Raw genomic sequence first — 17,447 nt, 5'->3', positions numbered from 1 at the left:
ATATTTAATTATTATTATCTCAAATTTTTTTAAAAAATAAAATAAATTCATTCTATTCTCGTCTCAATATATTCCATCCCAATGAATATAGTGTCAGTCCTCTATTAACATAATTGGACACTGATGTCACCGTTATCAGTTAATCTTAATTCGAAAAGAACAAGGGCTTATCTTTATGAACTGGGCAACTTGTTTAGTTTTTATTTCTTCGACAAATGAATAGTCATTTCAGCAAAATAAAATTATAATCCCTCGCTGTGATCTGTCCAATTGTATAAGTTTGAAGGAATTAAAGGTTTGTCACGTATTTTAAGAGTCTAATAAAATATAATTTTATAATTATTTTAAAAAATTTGCTTTTGAATAAAAATTTAATACTAATAGAAAATTTAAAAACAAGTTATATAACTATATATACATTTTTGAAAGATTATGAAATTTTTTATAAAAATAGGTGGGAGTAGGGGACTATCAGCCAAACACCCTCACGAGTTGGTGATGAAGAAGTAGTTTTCTGGTTTACGAATAGAGTGAGTTGAACTTGAAAATCATTTCTGCCGCCGTGGATTTTGTTTGTTGCTTCGTCAACAACGCATATAAAAAATCACCAGAAGCCTTATCATATACGTCGTGGTTGGTCTGACTTTTTTCCTAAGATATGATTCACATGTTATATGAATTAGTTACGTTTGTACCTGCTACGGGATAATAAATTTTTATCTTTTGTATAATTAATTTATACATTTTTATTAACAAATCATGATCAAATTTTACGATATAAGTTATTAAAGTGAATTTTATTTTGTTATATTATCATTCTGCACTATATTATAGTCATAAAACTCGTTTAAACTTTTCATACAAATGTCAAATCAAGATGACAAAATCATAAAACTGAAATTAATAACAAAAATTGAACCTATTATATTTCAAAATTACACTGAAATGTTTAGATTATATAAAATCTTAATACTAAAATAATGATCAGTTTTTTATATTTGTTAATATTTTCTCCAACCTCTTCTGTGCAGCAGAATCATCACAGTAAAATTTTTAGTCATTGATAACAACCTCAAACTGGTATTCACAGTTACTATACCACCAATTTCGGTCTTCTTCTACATTGATGACTTTTATTTTAGAAAACCCAAACTTTACATATTTTTAAATCATTTGACGTGAAAATGATTGATGATCAGATAAAAGACAAACTTTATGAACTTGATACATGACCAACCTTTTTGTATGTTGCATCTGTAATATCACCTAATTGTTTTGAGGTCATAGTCTCAATAACAGCAGGAACATGTTTTTTCATTGTTGTTGCCAAGACCTTTTCACTAGCAGTGTAGCCTTCCTCGATCAACTAAAGTTAATTCAAGTTTTGAAATCATCGAGCAAGTGTTAATCGGGTTTTAAAATGTATATAACTATGCGTGATTTCAGTTAGTGAATCAATATCCAAATTCAACTAAAGTTGGGAAGAAGGGGGTATTAGTTTGGACAAAATCTGCCCAATCATATTATTCATGATAAGAATTTAATCAATATTCCAAATAATATGATATGAAAGTCAATAGTTTATATCAAAATATCCAACGCCAAAACAAATATGTAGCAAGCTTACTCACGTATGTCTTGGGCTTAGCACTCCTAACAATAACAACAATCACTTCTATGTCAACCTTCTCGTAGGCAGCTTCCGTTTTGATGGTAAGATCACTCGAGATGGTTATTTTAGCTCAATATCTGCAGAATTTTTAAAACATCCAAGAAATTGAATGCACACAATAACGTTTAAGACACCTAAATGTTTGATTACCACAAAGATTGACAGCCCTTCAATCTATGATTCGAAATTTCATAATATTTCGCGGTCCACACATGATCTGAATTTCTGACAAATTTTGGTATTATACCACTATTACAATGACATCTAACTTAAATCTAAAATCAAGTTCAGCGTTGAAAAATCAAAAAATCCATCAAAAAAAACTTGGAAGGAAATATTGAAAGCAATTACATATCAAAAAGTTATGACTATTCGGTTTAGCAGAAGAACTTGCAAGTTTAAACAAATCACCAAGATCAACAAACTCAAACTTATGCACTGATATCATGAGTCGTCTTCTTTGACATTCTTAATTATTGTTGTATTTGAGAAATTGATTAAAGTTTTCAAAGATACTAGCCTCAAAGAACCCATGCATCTTTGGTATTGAAATTTACAATGTTGTAAATCCATCCTTCTTCTGAATTGATTTTTTTTCTCAAGAAACTTCTAGTTACAAAAGTATGAATATGGCAACTATATAGTATTAAGATTAATTAGAAGATATTAGTTATTAGAGAAATCATTGGTCATATCAATTAATATATAAAATTAAAAAGGAAAAATTAAAAAACTTGAGAATGCAGTTTAAGGATTGGACACTATAAACTCATCTCTTCATTGATAAAAATACGATTATATATATTCTTTCGGTGTGTCTTTGTCATTCTTGATTGATTCCAACGGTCACACCTTGGTAATACTTACCTTGACATTCCAACTTGTTCTCGTGTTGTAGACAATTGATAGTAGCTAGCCATCTTCGTAGTAAATTGAATACTTTAATGCAGAAGAACAACTAACAAAAGACCCATGAAGAACTGATATAAAAAACTATAACTTATTGTTTATCTAATTGTCGTTTTTTGAAATTATCATAATTATAATTATCATATATAGATTTCACTAGTGGTTTAATAAGTAATATGTATTCAAATCTATATGGTTTAATATTTGATCTGTGTAGTTGCCCAATATCATAGATTAATGGTATGCAAATATCAGTACAAGATTGAGAGATGTACTTACTAGAGACATACATAAGGTTAGCGGTACTGAAATTGAGTACGAGAATACCAATGAATTGCTGAGAGCGTTAATGTTTGAGAGAGATTAACAAGTGCTGTAATTACATGACTCATTGAATAATTATATACACATAACTAGTTTTGGTGTGAGCATGGTGAACATGTATTGCCCTAGACCTTGGTTTATTGATATAAGTTATTTTTATATTGCATTGTTTAATTAGTAAATATATTCAACATTTGTTTATTTTGTGAAACAATTTGTAATAATATTAAATTAAGATTCTTGAAACTTTTCTCCTTAATATTAAATTAAGATTCTTGAAACTTTTCTCCTTATGGATTCGACCTGTACTTGATAATATTTGTTTACAACATGCAGCGTGCACTTACGGTATATATAATTTTACACATCAAGTTTTTGACACTGTCGGGAAGACTAGTTTTTTTTATAGATTTTAGTTTGGTTATTTAGATTGTTTCTTTTGTCTCATTGGAGCTTTAGTTCCAATTGAGGTTGTTTTCACTATTTTTCTTGTTTAGTTGTTCATGCACAGGGCTACAGGAGACGCGGAATCATCTCTTATCAATGGTGAATTTGAAATCACTATTCAATAATATCTTGATAAGGAAAAGAAAGGAAAACAACATTCAAAGATTATAATGGGTTAAGTCCTTGAAGAACTATTCACAGCCCTCTCCGAGTGGTGTGCCTACTAGACTTGTTATGCCAGTCATTTAAGCACTAAACTTTGAGATCAAATCGACGTTACTCACTATGATCCAAAAAAATCAATTTGCTAGTCTTCCCACTGAAGACCTTGAAGCATCATGGAATCACTATAGATCAACTAAAAATTATGTTATTGGGGTTTTCTTTTCGTGATAAAGCTCAAAAGTGGTTGAATAATATCAACTTGACTGGGTGGGATGCAATTGCTCAAGCCTTCCTCACTGAGTATTTTCCTCATTACATAACCAATAATTTGGTTCACAAGTTGACCGCTCTCAAGAAAGAATGTGATGAAACTCTTTCAGAAATCAAAGCTAACCCTGCTGAGATAAAAGCACTTGTAGAGATGAGATCCCCAAGGATTTTGAAAAAGGTGAAGTGCCTTCCAGTTTGTGTTGTAGCTCTCAACATGTTCGTGTCTCAATCTTCTAACAAGTGTAAAGAGTTTTTCAAGGTAATCAAGAAGGGCAAAGATCTTACACGGACACAACAATATGAGGAGGCCTTTAAGAATCTGAAGAAGCACTTAGGGAGTACTCCGCTGTTGTCAAAACCAATTGATAAGGAGATACTAGTCCTTTATCTAGTAGTTTAATTAAGAATACTCAATTACTGTAGTGCTGATCCGAGAAGAGGAACATGTTCAGTATTCGGTGTATTACGTGAAAAAAGGTTACTCAATGCAAAAATGAGGTACACAAATATGGGAGAACTGATCTATGCAATAATCCTAACTTCTATGAAGCATAGACAAAACTTTCAGTCGCATATGATTGAGGCATGAATGTCATTTCCACTCAGACAGGTTTTGCACAAGCACGAGCTTCAGGAAGAATGAAGAAATGGGCAGTGGAGCTTGGTCAGTTCAAAGTTGATTTCAAGCAAAGAGTAGCTTTAAAAGGGCAGGTGATGGTCGATTTCTCGTTGGAGTTTCCACATAAAAAGGAACTTTTCATGAAAGAAGCTCTCTTTCAACACGTACCATCCATAAGAGAGGAAAGGCAAGAAAAGTAATAATTCTCTCCTTACTAGTCATTATATGTTGATGGAGTTGTGATGGAAACAGAGCTAAGGATGGTCTAGAACTTGTTAACCCTGAGGGACACTGTCTAATAAACTCAATCCATTTTGCCTTTGAAGCTACAAGTAATGACGCTGAGTAAGGTGGAGAACCTCAATGTTCACAGTGATTATATGTTGGTGGTATGACACATAGGAGGAACCTATTAAGCCATGGCACACGAACAAAATTATACCTAAGGCTCACTTAAGAGTTAATAAAAAGGTTCAAATTTGTGCAGCTGGAGAAAATCCCATAAGAAGAGAATGCCATTGCGATGCTTTTGGCAAAACTAGGTTCTGCCAAGATGGTCACGTGGCTAAGAGTAATTTTTTTAGAGGTTCAATCTAGTTCAAGCATCAATCAGCTAGGAGTAAACAAAGTGGAGGAATGGAGTCCTGGCCCATACCTAACAGTTAAAATTTAGAGCTAGAGTGATAGTGTCGAAGCAACAAGCCTCGTGAGAATCAGCTCAGTTGAGGTCCCAACTAAAGATAATTGGATGGGACTCATCTAAAAATACATATAAAACGGAGTCCTCCTCGCCAACAAGCAGGAAAAGAAAAATCAGATACCGAGAAACGTGATATGTGATCTATGATGAGACACTACATAAGTGAGGTTTCAACCAACCGTTATTGAGGTGCATTTCTGGAAGTCAATGTTGATATATCACAAGTGAGGTTTATTACGAAATATGTGGGAAGCACATTGGAAGAGCTTTTTTGGCGCATAAAATCCTCTGCCATGGATATTATTAGCCAAAGCTTGTTATAACTACCAGAGGTTCGTAAATTACATCAAAAATCCGTCTGCTCCACTCAAACTTTTGACGAGTCCCTGACCTTTTTTTGTGTGAGACATAAATTTGATAGGTGAACTCGCAAAAGGAAAAGGATTTAAGTATGCTATTGTAGCGGTTGATTACTTTATAAAATAGGTTTAAGTTGAGTCGTTGGCCACAATAAGAGCTACAAGATTGAAGGAATTTGTGACAAGGGCAACAATTTGCAGGTATGGGATCTCTTCTAAGATAATATCAGATAATGGAAAACAATTTGACATTAGAGAGTTGAGAAGCTTGTGCGACGAACTAGGCATAAGAAAGGATTATCTGCTATGTGCCCCCCCCCCCCACAAAGTAATGGTCAGATGTTGGCTGTTAACAGGATGATTAAACATACCCTAGAGGCGAATCTTCTGGAAAGCAAAGAGAGCTTGTTGGAGGAGCTTATGATTAGAGTTTCTGATTGATGAACTTATGATAGTGAGAATATGTAATGTTATTTACTTACATTAATGAAAGCTTATTGATGAAATTTTCATACCATATCAATTGTTAGGAAATTAGAGGAGTGATACTGATAAGTGGATTTTATATCCACTTAGAAGCCTTTGTTTCGGCTTAAATTGATGGACTGGCCTCAAGTATGTGGTGTTTTTGATTTTTTTTTCTTGTTTGATATGTGGAGAGCATCACTTGGAGGGAAGTCGGTGAGTTCCAAGCTATTCAGGAGGTTGGAAGGCAAGAAATCGAGCTGGAAGCGAAGAAGTTAAGCCGGCGACACATCTGACGCCTAGGGCGGCGCGCCCGCGCCGTGCTCCTGCACAGCGGCGCTCCCGCGCCGCGAACGACGCGCCTGCCCCGCGCCCTAAAGGGGAAAAAGGGTTTTTCTGGCCCGTTTTGAATGCGCTAATGCATCGGGCTTCTTATGGCACTTAAACATGGATTGTTCAAGGAAGAAAAGAGGCTAATCAGATCGAGAGCACGTGACGGGTACCGAGGTGAAGATCTTGTTCATAGTTTTCTTTTGTAATTCTTCGAAGTAGGCGTAACTTTGGATGCTCGTTTTCGGATTTTTTTCTAAACTTTGATTCCATTACTTTCGTATTGTTTTAGACATATTGTTATCATGTTTACATTCCAACCCATGATGACGAGAAGTTCGATTATGAACTAATTGTTGTCATGGGATTCTAGCGGATTTTTCTATGGATTTCAGTAGTTGATTTGCCTTAACTTTTTATGTGATGAATGTTTGATCTCCTCATATTGGTTGTGCTTATTCTTCTTGGATGCGTAGCTAACATCTAAGTTGTATTGTTAATCATTATTGAAGCGAAAGTGGATATATAGATTTAGAACTTTCCATGCGAGCATAGGTTTATGTATTTGACATACATGATTGTGATGTGATTTTAACCATCTTGCATCGCCCTATGTAATATTGATAGATTACTTGTTCGTAAACCATTATGTTTTCAAATCTTATAGACATATACGGTCTAAGCATAATTGGTATCTGTTCGATTCTATCTTAATTGTGGATGTAGAATAGTAGGGTACATGTATACGTTTATCGAAAGAGAGCGTGTACAGTTTCATGTTATTTGATTAGTTATCAACCATCACATAGCGACAAAAGGCATAGCTCTGAAGGAAGTAGTTAATGAAGTTAGAATCCCATGTTCTAATTCACATAAGTAATTCGAGTTAATCACTTAGTTTATAACTCTTAGTCTAGTAATTTGATTAAATTAGTTAAGTTAGATAACAACCATCAATTTGATACTTGTCTTAGCAGTGGAATATAATCATGCATTGTTGCATAACTGCATAATACTTGATACACCAGTCTCTGTGGGAACGAACTTAAATCTGATTCTATATTACGTGTGACCAAGTATGCTTGCGTGATTTTGTGCGAACAAGTTTTTGGCGTCGCTACCGGGGACTCGGTGTTATATTTTAGTTTATATGCTTGTCATCAGTGGTCGTTAAAGTTCAATAACTTGGATTCCTTTCTCACTTCTATTTCGTTTGTGTGTGTTTCTGGTACTTGAGTGACGTGTATGCGAACACGTTCTCAGTCTCGTAAGGAAGCATTGGAAAAAACAGAAACGATAGTGAGTGTTACAATGGGTGATCAACCACCAGCAGCAAATGATACTAAGGCACTGAAGGCTTTCTCTGAGCTGAAAATCAATGACATTCAATCTAGAATTGTCAGGCCAGCAATCGCGACCAACACTTTTGAAATCAAACCGAGCACTATTTAGATGGTTCAGAACTCAGTTCAATTTGGGAGTTCTCCGACGGAGGATCCTAATATGCATATTCGGGATTTGATCGAGATCTACGATACTTTCAAGTTCAATGGTGTTACTGAAGATGCCATAAAATTGAGGTTGTTCCCATTTTCTCTGAGGGATAAATCTAGGGGATGGTTGCATTCTCTACCTGCGGGATCTATTACGACATGGGAGAATCTGGCTCAGAAATTTCTTAATAAATTCTTCCCTATGGCCAAAACAGCTGCAATCAGGAATGCTATCACTCAATTTTCTCAGCAATCTGGTGAAACTCTATGTGAAACTTGGGAACGCTACAAGGAGATGCTTCGAAAGTGTCATCATCATGGGATGCCTGATTGGATGGTGATAAATTGTTTCTAATGGCTTGGGACCTCAATCGAGACCAATGCTTGATGCAGCATCAGGTGGAGCTCTATGGGCTAAAAGCTATGATGAAGCTTATTAGTTGATCGAGATGATGGCTGCGAATGAATATCAGAATCCTACTTAGTGTCTTCATCAAGGCAAAGCAGCAGGAATTCTGGATGTGGAGGCTACTATAGTCATAGCTGCTCAGCTTAAGGCTCTTACTATGAAGGTGGATTCTTTCGTAAAATTGGGAGTTCATTAGCCACCTACTGTTTGCGAGCTTTGTGCGGGTACATATTCTACTGATCAGTGTGCCATATCTAGTGAATCAGCTCAGTTTGTGAGCAATTTTCATAGGTCTCAACAGCCAGCCCCTGCTACTTATCACCCCAATAATCGGAATCATCCGAATTTCAGCTGGAGCAACAATCAGAATTTCAAGCAACAACCGCAACAACCTTTTCAGCAGCATGGAGCTAGACGATTCATCCCTTCTGGTTCTCAATAACAGTTTGCACCGAAGCATCAATTCCATCCACCGGGATCCAGCAACAAAATTACGGAATGGATGGACAGTCTTCCAACGAAAGATCTGAATTGGAAGAATAGAGACTAATGTGTAAAAGCCAAGCGGTTTCAATCAAAACTTTGGAGAATCAGATTAGGCAGATTGACACTACGCCATATATGGTCTACGGCAACATCCAAAAAAAATGTTAAAAATGCTTTAAAATGTTGCTATAAGGTTTAAGGCAACATTTTTGTCAAAATAGTGGGTGTTGGATATCGGCTTGTAGCCTTAGAGCGTAAGCCCACATATTTTAACAAGCTACGGCAACACCCAAAAAATGTAGTGTTAGGTCCATATGGCTACATTTTGTTTATAATAGCAACACCAAAGTGGGTGTTGCCATAAGATCTATGGCAACACAGTTCATTTTTCAGCAACAAAAGGTTGATGTTGCCATTAATGCAATAGCAACATCTTACTCACTCTATGGTAACATCCATTTTCTAACACTGATCAGGTTTTAGCAACATTTTTTATTAAATATGGCAACACCTTTATTGAAGAAATTTTGACATGTTCTCATCTAAAATGTAACATCCCAAAACAAATCAAGCCAACTAATCACAAATTCAGATTCAACCATAAACCAAACATCCAAATTTTGCAACCATAATTCAACCATCCAAGTAAAATAGCAGTTCAAAGTCTTAAAATTCCTACGTCATCATGCATTACATTACAAGTTAAACTTTGCAAAATATGATTAGAGTATCTAAGTGCATCACACATCAAGTCAAGTAGTGTCCGTGGTGGCTGTGTTCGCTCCACTTGCAGAGGCATCATACGTCGGCTCGACACTGAGGTCTTGAATATCAATCTTGAGGTCTGGATTCTTTTCTGCCAACTTGGACACCATTGCCTTGACATTCTCCCGAACCTTCTGATCCATTTTTTCTTCCATCTCTTGAGCAAGTTGTTCTCGGATCTTTTCTGTCAAACTGGCCAACACCTGATCAGAGATAGTAGCCTCAGTGTGTGTCACAGATTTCCCCTTTGCTTCCCTTCTCTGAATAAGTCTACCTAGTAGGTACGAGCGGCTGTGTTTCTTGTCACCATATACAAGTTTGTTAGCATCCTCAACGGTTCCTGTTTTAAGAAGTTTTTCAACATCTTCCTACAATAAGGTGTTAAACAATATCACAATCTTACTAAAGTACATCAGGATATAAAAATAGAAACTGTAGGCACACGTGTTATATTTTACATATATATACTAATACAAAACTCACAATCTTTTTTTCAACCGCATCAGTAGGTAGCTTATACTCTCGTGCAGAGTCTCTTTTGCGTGTTTTCACATAAATGTCAGCATCTGATATTGGTGCGTGGTGCTGGTTCATCCGGTTTAGCCGCCTGTTCCCTTGCAATTTCCTTGCATATAAAACACCAATACCACAATCAATAAAAAAAAGAAGGCATAAACATAACCTTACAACACCACAGTGAGTATTTAAAACTGGTACTTCTCACCCACAACAAAACTTAGGCATATTAGCTACCAATAAATTAACTAAATCTATATCACTATTTATTTTACCTTTTACCAATAAATTGCCAAATTATACCAACTTTCAATTTTAGACAGATTAATTTCTAAAACTTACAAAGCGAGGCTAATTGCTGACATACCATTTTGTGGCAGACTTGGGTGAAACTCCTAGGCCCGACGGTATGTGTTTCACTTACAAAGCTTCGAGCCCTTATATTTTTTATCGCCTTGTCCTATGGAGGGCAAAAAAGAACAAATCAAAGCACATAATTAATATAAGTGATGCATTGGCAAATAAGAGGAATTCTTACCTTTATTTTTTCATCAGCCCAATAAATTAAAAGCATTTTAAAATCTTTCAAAGGGACATCCCTCGGCCTGTTCTCGAGCCTCTCCTCATCAGTACCATACTTACTATAATGTTCCCTCTTGATGCGAGCTTTGTATGCCCTAAACTGATCACGCATCGTTGTCATTACCCATTTATAACCCTCCTCAGGAATGATGTATTTATCCTAAAATAATGTAGGGGAATTTTATTTGTCAGAAGATATATATTTCATAATGCAGATGTAGATTAAAGTGGTAAAAAATAAAAATATTATGTTACCTTCACATACTGCCATAGGATGTCTTTTTCAGGAACTTCACTCCAACTACGACATGTTAGAGAAACAAACTCCCTTACCGTTGTTCCTAAGAAATTGCTGAACTCAGATAGCAAATGATCGTCATCATCTGATATAGGTTGGCCTAGATCCGACAGCTTGATCTCCTTCTTCTCACCTCGCGTATGGACATGACCTAGTTTGGATTTTCCTCTCTTTCTCTTCTCTACTTCAGTTGGTGCATCTGATATACATCATATAAAAGCACTGTAAAAATATAATTTAAGCAACTAGAATTCACAACTAAACTAAACTATAATTTCAGTTGGCTTTACCACTTTCTGGTTGGGACTCTTGATTTTCTGGTTGGGATTGGGACTGCATGATCGCAGCCTGCTTTTCTTGCTCACGTAACTCCAAATATTTCTCCATTGAACCAGGAGCACTACTTTTTAGCAGCTTGAGCTTCTCCACAGTAGGAACATTATTTGATTCATCATTTCCCTACAAAATGATAGTATATAAAATAGATATACTTATCATATATTTATAATTTAGGTGAAATTGATAAAGAAATTCAACTGCAGAATAAAAGGTTGCAACCTGATGATCAGTCTGAACCCCAACTCTTTTCACTTCCTTGTCACATGGCTTAGGCATTTTAGATGCTCTGGAACGAGTTCTGGGCCCGTCAGTTTGAACCACAACTCTCTTGGCCTTTTTCTTTGCCTAAACAAAATATACATGTTTATAGTAAATTTTGGAAATTAAAAGATGCTAGACCAAATTTTGTGAAAAAATCACAAAAATATACCTTTGACGCAACTATATCCTCTTCATGATCACTCTGTTGCTCTTGGTCATTTTCAGGGCACATATATTCACTTCCATCTTCATCACTCAACATATTATTGGGTTTGTCTTCATTCAGTAGTTGGACAGAATTCCTAGTCCTCCGTTTTAAACCAAGTTCCTCAAAAATTTTCTCGTTTTCCTCAATGTTTCTAATTCGACGCATTTCATACTCATTCACTTCACCTTCATGGACTTCCCCAGCTCCTTCCACCAAATCCTCATGTACCGGAAGAATCTCAAATCTTTTCATATATTCATCCAATCCCATCAGTCCACCTTCCCGCTCTGTTGAAATTGCATCTTCCCGCTCTGTTGACTTCAAATCTTCACCAGCCTTTTTTGTTGGAATTACAGAAGTAGAACTTATTTGTTTTTCCTTCCGAGACTTGTTCAACCTTCGTTCCTTCTCCTGATTGATTTCCTTTATAGTCACAAACGCGTTTTAGGAATCCTCTGCATAGCCTTAACAGGGCATGTTTTTGGCCTTACAATAACATGAGGTTGCATTTGCTTCACCGGCTTGACACTGCTATCAACATCACAGTCAATATACAAGTCCAAAGAAGAAGAATCAGTCGTGAGAATAACCTCATTTATATCCGCATCATTACACAATAATGCCCACTTATTTTTTTCCTCTGCTCTCATATAAACCCCACCAATCTCTTTATAGCCTATCTCTAGCACCCACTCCATCAGTACAGAATATGAAAACAGATCAAGATCATGGACATCGTAAATTACTTCCTCCCCTTCAACATACTTGTCTTTGGTGAAATACCCCTTGTGATGCAGCCGGAAACTCATACCATTACATGCCATCCTGTAGTTAATCAAAACAGTTAGCACAAATAGAATAAAAAAATTGATGCAGATGATTAAAAAAACAAGGACATATTACAATGAAGCATATAACTAAAAAAACAAGGACATATAACTAAAATAATGAAGCAGTTTATCAAAAAAAATAATGAAGCATATAACTAAATATAAAAGAACAAGAACATGTTTATAAGCTAGCTATATATCTACTATATTTTCAGTATATTTTAATATTAATTCTTTTGATATAAGATTATATTAGATAATTACTCACTATTAATGTTGTTTCTTCAGCTACAAATTCTCTTGTTGGGACATCTGCTCTAGACCAGCTACCTTCATCTTCACCATCTTCATTTTCTATTAATGAATGATAACCTGAAGTCTCATGTGTAAACTGCCCATTAATGTCATCATCACTTGCATTTATATCGTGTTTATCATCGTATGGGTCATAAAACTCTGCTGACAGCCTCTTGACAGGATAGTAAAATTGTTTTTCAACAGGATCTTGAATGTAAAACAATTGATGGGCTTGTGTTGACATAACAAAAGGGTCATTTTATGACAAATCTTGTTAAAGTTGACTCGAGTGAACCCTAAGGAATCCTTGTCAGCAACATACCATGTACACCTAAATAAAACAAAACTAGAAGCCCCCCAATAATCAACTTCAATTATCTCTTCAATGGAACCAAAATAATGAACATCACCAATTGTTGGGTTCTGGTCCTTGGAACTAGCAAAGCTGGTGGTTAAGGCAGTTAAGTAAACACCGCTGTTTTGTGTTGTGCATATATTATCCCTTTTCTTCGTATGGAACCTATATCCATTCACAACATAACCACTATATCGCTTCGCTGCTCGATTAGGACCTCTGGCTAAGGATGACAATTCCCTTGAAACATTCTCTTTTTTCGCAATTTCATTCCTAAACCAATCAACTAATTCATCAGTGTGTGTTCTTGCTCTCTTGAATCTGTTGGACTTCACATTTTGGTCAAATAATGCATGATGTTTCCTACAATTTTAGACGATAACAATATGTCAATAGATGTAAGATAATAAAATATTTAATTTACTAATTTAATAGGTTACAGACTTACTTAATCAACTCTTCCACATCCTTGTCATCATAGTTAAATAAAACATAACGATGAGCTTTGATCCATACATCTTCAGGCAGATGAATAGATTTCCCCATTTTATTCCTCCCTGAACCAATAGCATATCCACCAGTTTTTGAATTTAAGCTTCTGTATTCATTTGATGACTTTGTTTGGCTGTCACATAGGAATCTTGCACAGAATGTAAGACATTCATCAGCGAGGTATCCTTCCGCCATCGACCCTTCTGGCTTACTCCTATTGCGAACGTATCGCTTCAATTTACCTAGGTATCTCTCAACTGAGTACATCCATCTTTGATGAACTGGGCCGCCAAGCTCAATTTCATTACAGAGATGTATTGGTAAGTGCACCATAATGTCAAAGAATGCAGGAGGGAAAATCATTTCTAGTTGACAAATTATTTCAATAATATCCTGCTGAAGTTTCTTTATATCCTCCACCTCAATTACCTTGGAACATATTTTCCGAAGAAATTCACCGAGTCTAATTAACGGAACTGCAACCTCGGGCTTCAGTGCCTTTTTAACAGCAATTTCTAATAAGTATTGCATAATAATATGTGCATCGTGACTCTTGTACCCGACAATCTTTCTATCTTGGACACATTTTCTAATATTAGAAGCAAACCCGTACGGAAACTTTGCATTTTCAAATACTGAACAAAATATATCCTTCTCTTTGTTTGTCATGTCAAAATTTGCTGCCCTGATCTCGAGATGCTTTCCATCAGTAGAGGTGATGATAGGATGAAGGACCTTTCTAATTCCGAGTTCTTGCAAATCTAATCGTGCATTTAAATGATCTTTAGTTTTACCAGGAATATTTAACAATGTACCTAAGATACTATCACATAGATTCTTTTCAATATGCATAACATCAAGGTTATGCCTTATTGAATTTTCACTCCAATATGGTAAGTAAAAAAAAGATTGACTTCTTGTTCCAAGGATTGACATCGCAGCTGACTTTCCGTTTCCCGTGCACTTTACCGAATTTATTCTGATAACCTGCCAACAACTTCTTGATCATGCTTCCTGATATAACTGGTGGGGCTTGGCCAACCTCAACTTGACCATTAAACCGCCTTTTGTCTGACCTCCATTTATGATTTGAATCCAAGAATCGTCGATGATTCATATAGCACATTTTTCTGCTATTCTTCAAATACATCGATGATGTCTCGTAACTACAGATAGGACATGCAAGGTACCCCTTAGTACTCCAACCTGACAACATGCCATAACCGGGAAAATCGCTGATCGTCCACAAAACTGATGCCCTTAGCATAAAATTCTGATTCCTCGAAGCGTCGTAAGTTTCTACACCTACATCCCATAACTCTTTCAACTCCTCAATCAAAGGTTGCATATAAACATCAATATTATTTCCGGGATCATTGGGACCTGGTATAAGTGTGGACAAAATTAGATTTTCAGGTTTCATGTTGAGCCATGGAGGCAGGTTATAGTTGACTAGGATAATTGGCCACGTGCTATGACTAAGGCTTATTGTACGAAAGGGATTGAACCCGTTGGAAGCTAAACCTAATCTGACATTACGATTTTCGGATGAAAACATTGGATATTTAGCATCCATCGTCTTCCAAGATATACCATCTGCCGGATGCCGCAATTTTCCGTCTTTCTTTCGATCTACTGCATGCCACAACATTAGCTTTGAGATTTCTTCACACATGTACAGTCGCTGCAGCCTTGGTTTTAAAGGAAAATATCTCATAACTTTTGCTGGAATTTTGTTCTTTTTATTTTCTTCTTGCTTATCACTCCACCTTGAGACACCACAGCTTGTACAAGAAACTAAATCCTTATTTTTACCCCAGTAAATCATGCAGTCATTTGGACATGCATGTATTTTCTCGTAGTCTAGACCTAAATCCCTAATAACTTTCTTAGCAGCAAAAAAAGAACTAGGTACCTCAATTTCAGGAAATGCCTCTTTTAATATTTCTAATAATCCACTAAAACCAGACTCTGTTACTCCAGTAAGACATTTCCAGTGGTAAATCCTAACCAAAAAACTTAGCCGAGAATGTTTTTTGGAACCGGGATACAAGGGCTTTTTGCCATCTTCAACTAGGCGATAGAATTTCCTTGCATCAGCATTCGGTCCCCTGTTGGCAAAAGTAATATTCAACATCCCTTCCAAATCATCGTCAAACCCCATATTTGCTTCAGAATCCACCAAACTACTACCACCATTCATATTTGAGACATCATACACCCAATCTGCAATCTCCAGTGAAGGACCTTTGCAGATAAGGTGATTATAGACGTCTTCAGGACCCCACCAGTGCTTACTCTTGCATCTACTACATGGACACTTTAATTCATCGTCGACTGCATACTTAACCATGGCATTTTTTACAAAATTTCCGACCCCTTTACTATACTCTTCAGTGAACCGTGGAAGATTTATCCATACTTGGCCTTTATGACTCATAACTACATTTAAAACATTTTGAAAACATAACAAGAATATAATCACCCCTAAATATATAACCTAACTAATCAATTAATCCTATAATTAGTATAAGATGCACATGATATCTATCATTTCACATAGTAATATTCACACATGAGGTCTGATTACTTACTTCCCCTGTGAAAAATCATGATTTAAATGTGTGTGCATAGTTATCTATCTCATAAAACCAAAACAGAACACAATGTCCACCAGATTAGCAAATCATCTAAAGCAAATCATTAAAAGCAAGAAACAAAATAAAGCCACAACATCAAAACCCCAAATTAGCCCCTGAAAATCAAAATTAAACAGACAAGCTAGGTTTATACATATATAAATCAACATATCCCCAAATTAAACCCAACTTAAAAATATAAAATCCCTAACTTAAGAATCTAAAATCCCACAGAAATTAGGGTTCATTAAACCCCCAAATTAGCCCGAGAAAATCAACAATAAACAGACTAGCTAGGTTTATACATTTATTAATCAACATATCCTCAAGCTAAACCCAACTTAAAAATATAAAATCCCACAGAAATTAGGGTTCATCATACCTCCAAATTTAACAAATTACAACCACAAAGAGATGAACACAGACTAAAAAATTTAACAAATTAGGGTTTTTAAACCCCCAAATTAAACCGAAGAAATAAAAGGATGAATGTGTTTACCTCTATGTTGAGATGGTCGAAGAGAGACGTCGAGAGAGACGAGCTGATGAGCCCGGAGAGAGACGCCGAGAGAGACGAGCAGAGAGAGACGCCGAGAGAGATGAGCGGAGAGAGACGCCAAGAGAGAGCGTGAGTGTTGTCGTGTAATAGAGAAAGAGAGATGAGTGTGAGTGTTTTTGTGTAATAGAGAAAGAGAGATGAGTGTGAGTGTTTTTGTGCTTTATTTTTTGTTTTTCTGAAATGAGAATAAGTGGGCGGGAATTGAAATATACAAGGGGCGGGTTTTATGCACCCGCTTTTTTTAGTAAATTTTCGGGTTTCTAAGGCAACACCGAGAGATATGTTGGCATTGAGGTTTTCTCGAGCATCTAAGGCAACACAAATGGCAACATCATGCCCCGATGTTGCCATACATCATTTTTTTTCGATTTTGGTCACCTAAGGCTACATTTTAGGTGGCAACATAGCCATTGGGTGTTGCAAGTAAGCCATATATGGCGTAGTGTGATAATGCGTTGGTAAATAGACCACAAGGAACTCTTCCTAGTGATACTGAGGCCAATCCGGGCAAGAAGGAAGTGAAAGAACAGGTTCAAGCAATCACCCTTAGGTCTGGGAAGGTTACAAAGGAACAAGAATCAACAGCAGAGCAGAATAAGGAAGAGAGCAATCAGCAAGAAGAAACACCCGTGCTTCCTTTGAGTCAGAAAGTAGAAAA

At 36.1% G+C, this 17,447-nt stretch overlaps 3 protein-coding genes and 1 non-coding gene across 4 annotated transcripts; 1 reads left to right on the top strand and 3 right to left on the bottom strand.

Moving 5' to 3' along the window:
• Nucleotides 1–7,712: 7,712 nt before the first annotated feature.
• On the top strand, nucleotides 7,713–8,604 carry LOC135152262 (uncharacterized). Its single transcript, XM_064092120.1, has 2 exons — nucleotides 7,713–8,090; nucleotides 8,407–8,604. The coding sequence occupies exons 1-2, from the start codon at nucleotides 7,713–7,715 to the stop codon at nucleotides 8,602–8,604; spliced, it is 576 nt and encodes a 191-aa protein (XP_063948190.1).
• On the bottom strand, nucleotides 7,971–8,077 carry LOC135152543 (small nucleolar RNA R71). Its single transcript, XR_010291718.1, has one exon. It is a non-coding gene; the product is annotated as a small nucleolar RNA R71 (small nucleolar RNA).
• A 796-nt stretch (nucleotides 8,605–9,400) lies between the features above and the next one.
• On the bottom strand, nucleotides 9,401–17,215 carry LOC135152261 (uncharacterized). Its single transcript, XM_064092119.1, has 9 exons — nucleotides 16,730–17,215; nucleotides 11,579–12,442; nucleotides 11,368–11,493; nucleotides 11,100–11,268; nucleotides 10,767–11,008; nucleotides 10,468–10,671; nucleotides 10,297–10,389; nucleotides 9,993–10,038; nucleotides 9,401–9,753 (listed from the first exon to the last, which is right to left on the bottom strand). Exons 2-9 carry the CDS (start codon nucleotides 11,885–11,887, stop codon nucleotides 9,401–9,403), a joined length of 1,542 nt encoding a protein of 513 aa, XP_063948189.1. The 5' UTR covers nucleotides 11,888–12,442; nucleotides 16,730–17,215.
• On the bottom strand, nucleotides 12,049–16,031 carry LOC135152260 (uncharacterized). The gene is made up of 4 exons (XM_064092118.1): nucleotides 14,579–16,031; nucleotides 13,548–14,406; nucleotides 13,067–13,462; nucleotides 12,049–12,442 (listed from the first exon to the last, which is right to left on the bottom strand). The coding sequence occupies exons 1-4, from the start codon at nucleotides 16,029–16,031 to the stop codon at nucleotides 12,049–12,051; spliced, it is 3,102 nt and encodes a 1,033-aa protein (XP_063948188.1).
• Nucleotides 17,216–17,447: the final 232 nt, after the last annotated feature.

Source organism: Daucus carota, chromosome 4, assembly GCF_001625215.2.
Source record: "Daucus carota subsp. sativus chromosome 4, DH1 v3.0, whole genome shotgun sequence".
Classification (NCBI taxonomy): domain Eukaryota; kingdom Viridiplantae; phylum Streptophyta; class Magnoliopsida; order Apiales; family Apiaceae; genus Daucus; species Daucus carota.
Note: the sequence above shows the minus strand (reverse complement) of the source record. Positions and strands in the feature narration are given on the sequence as shown.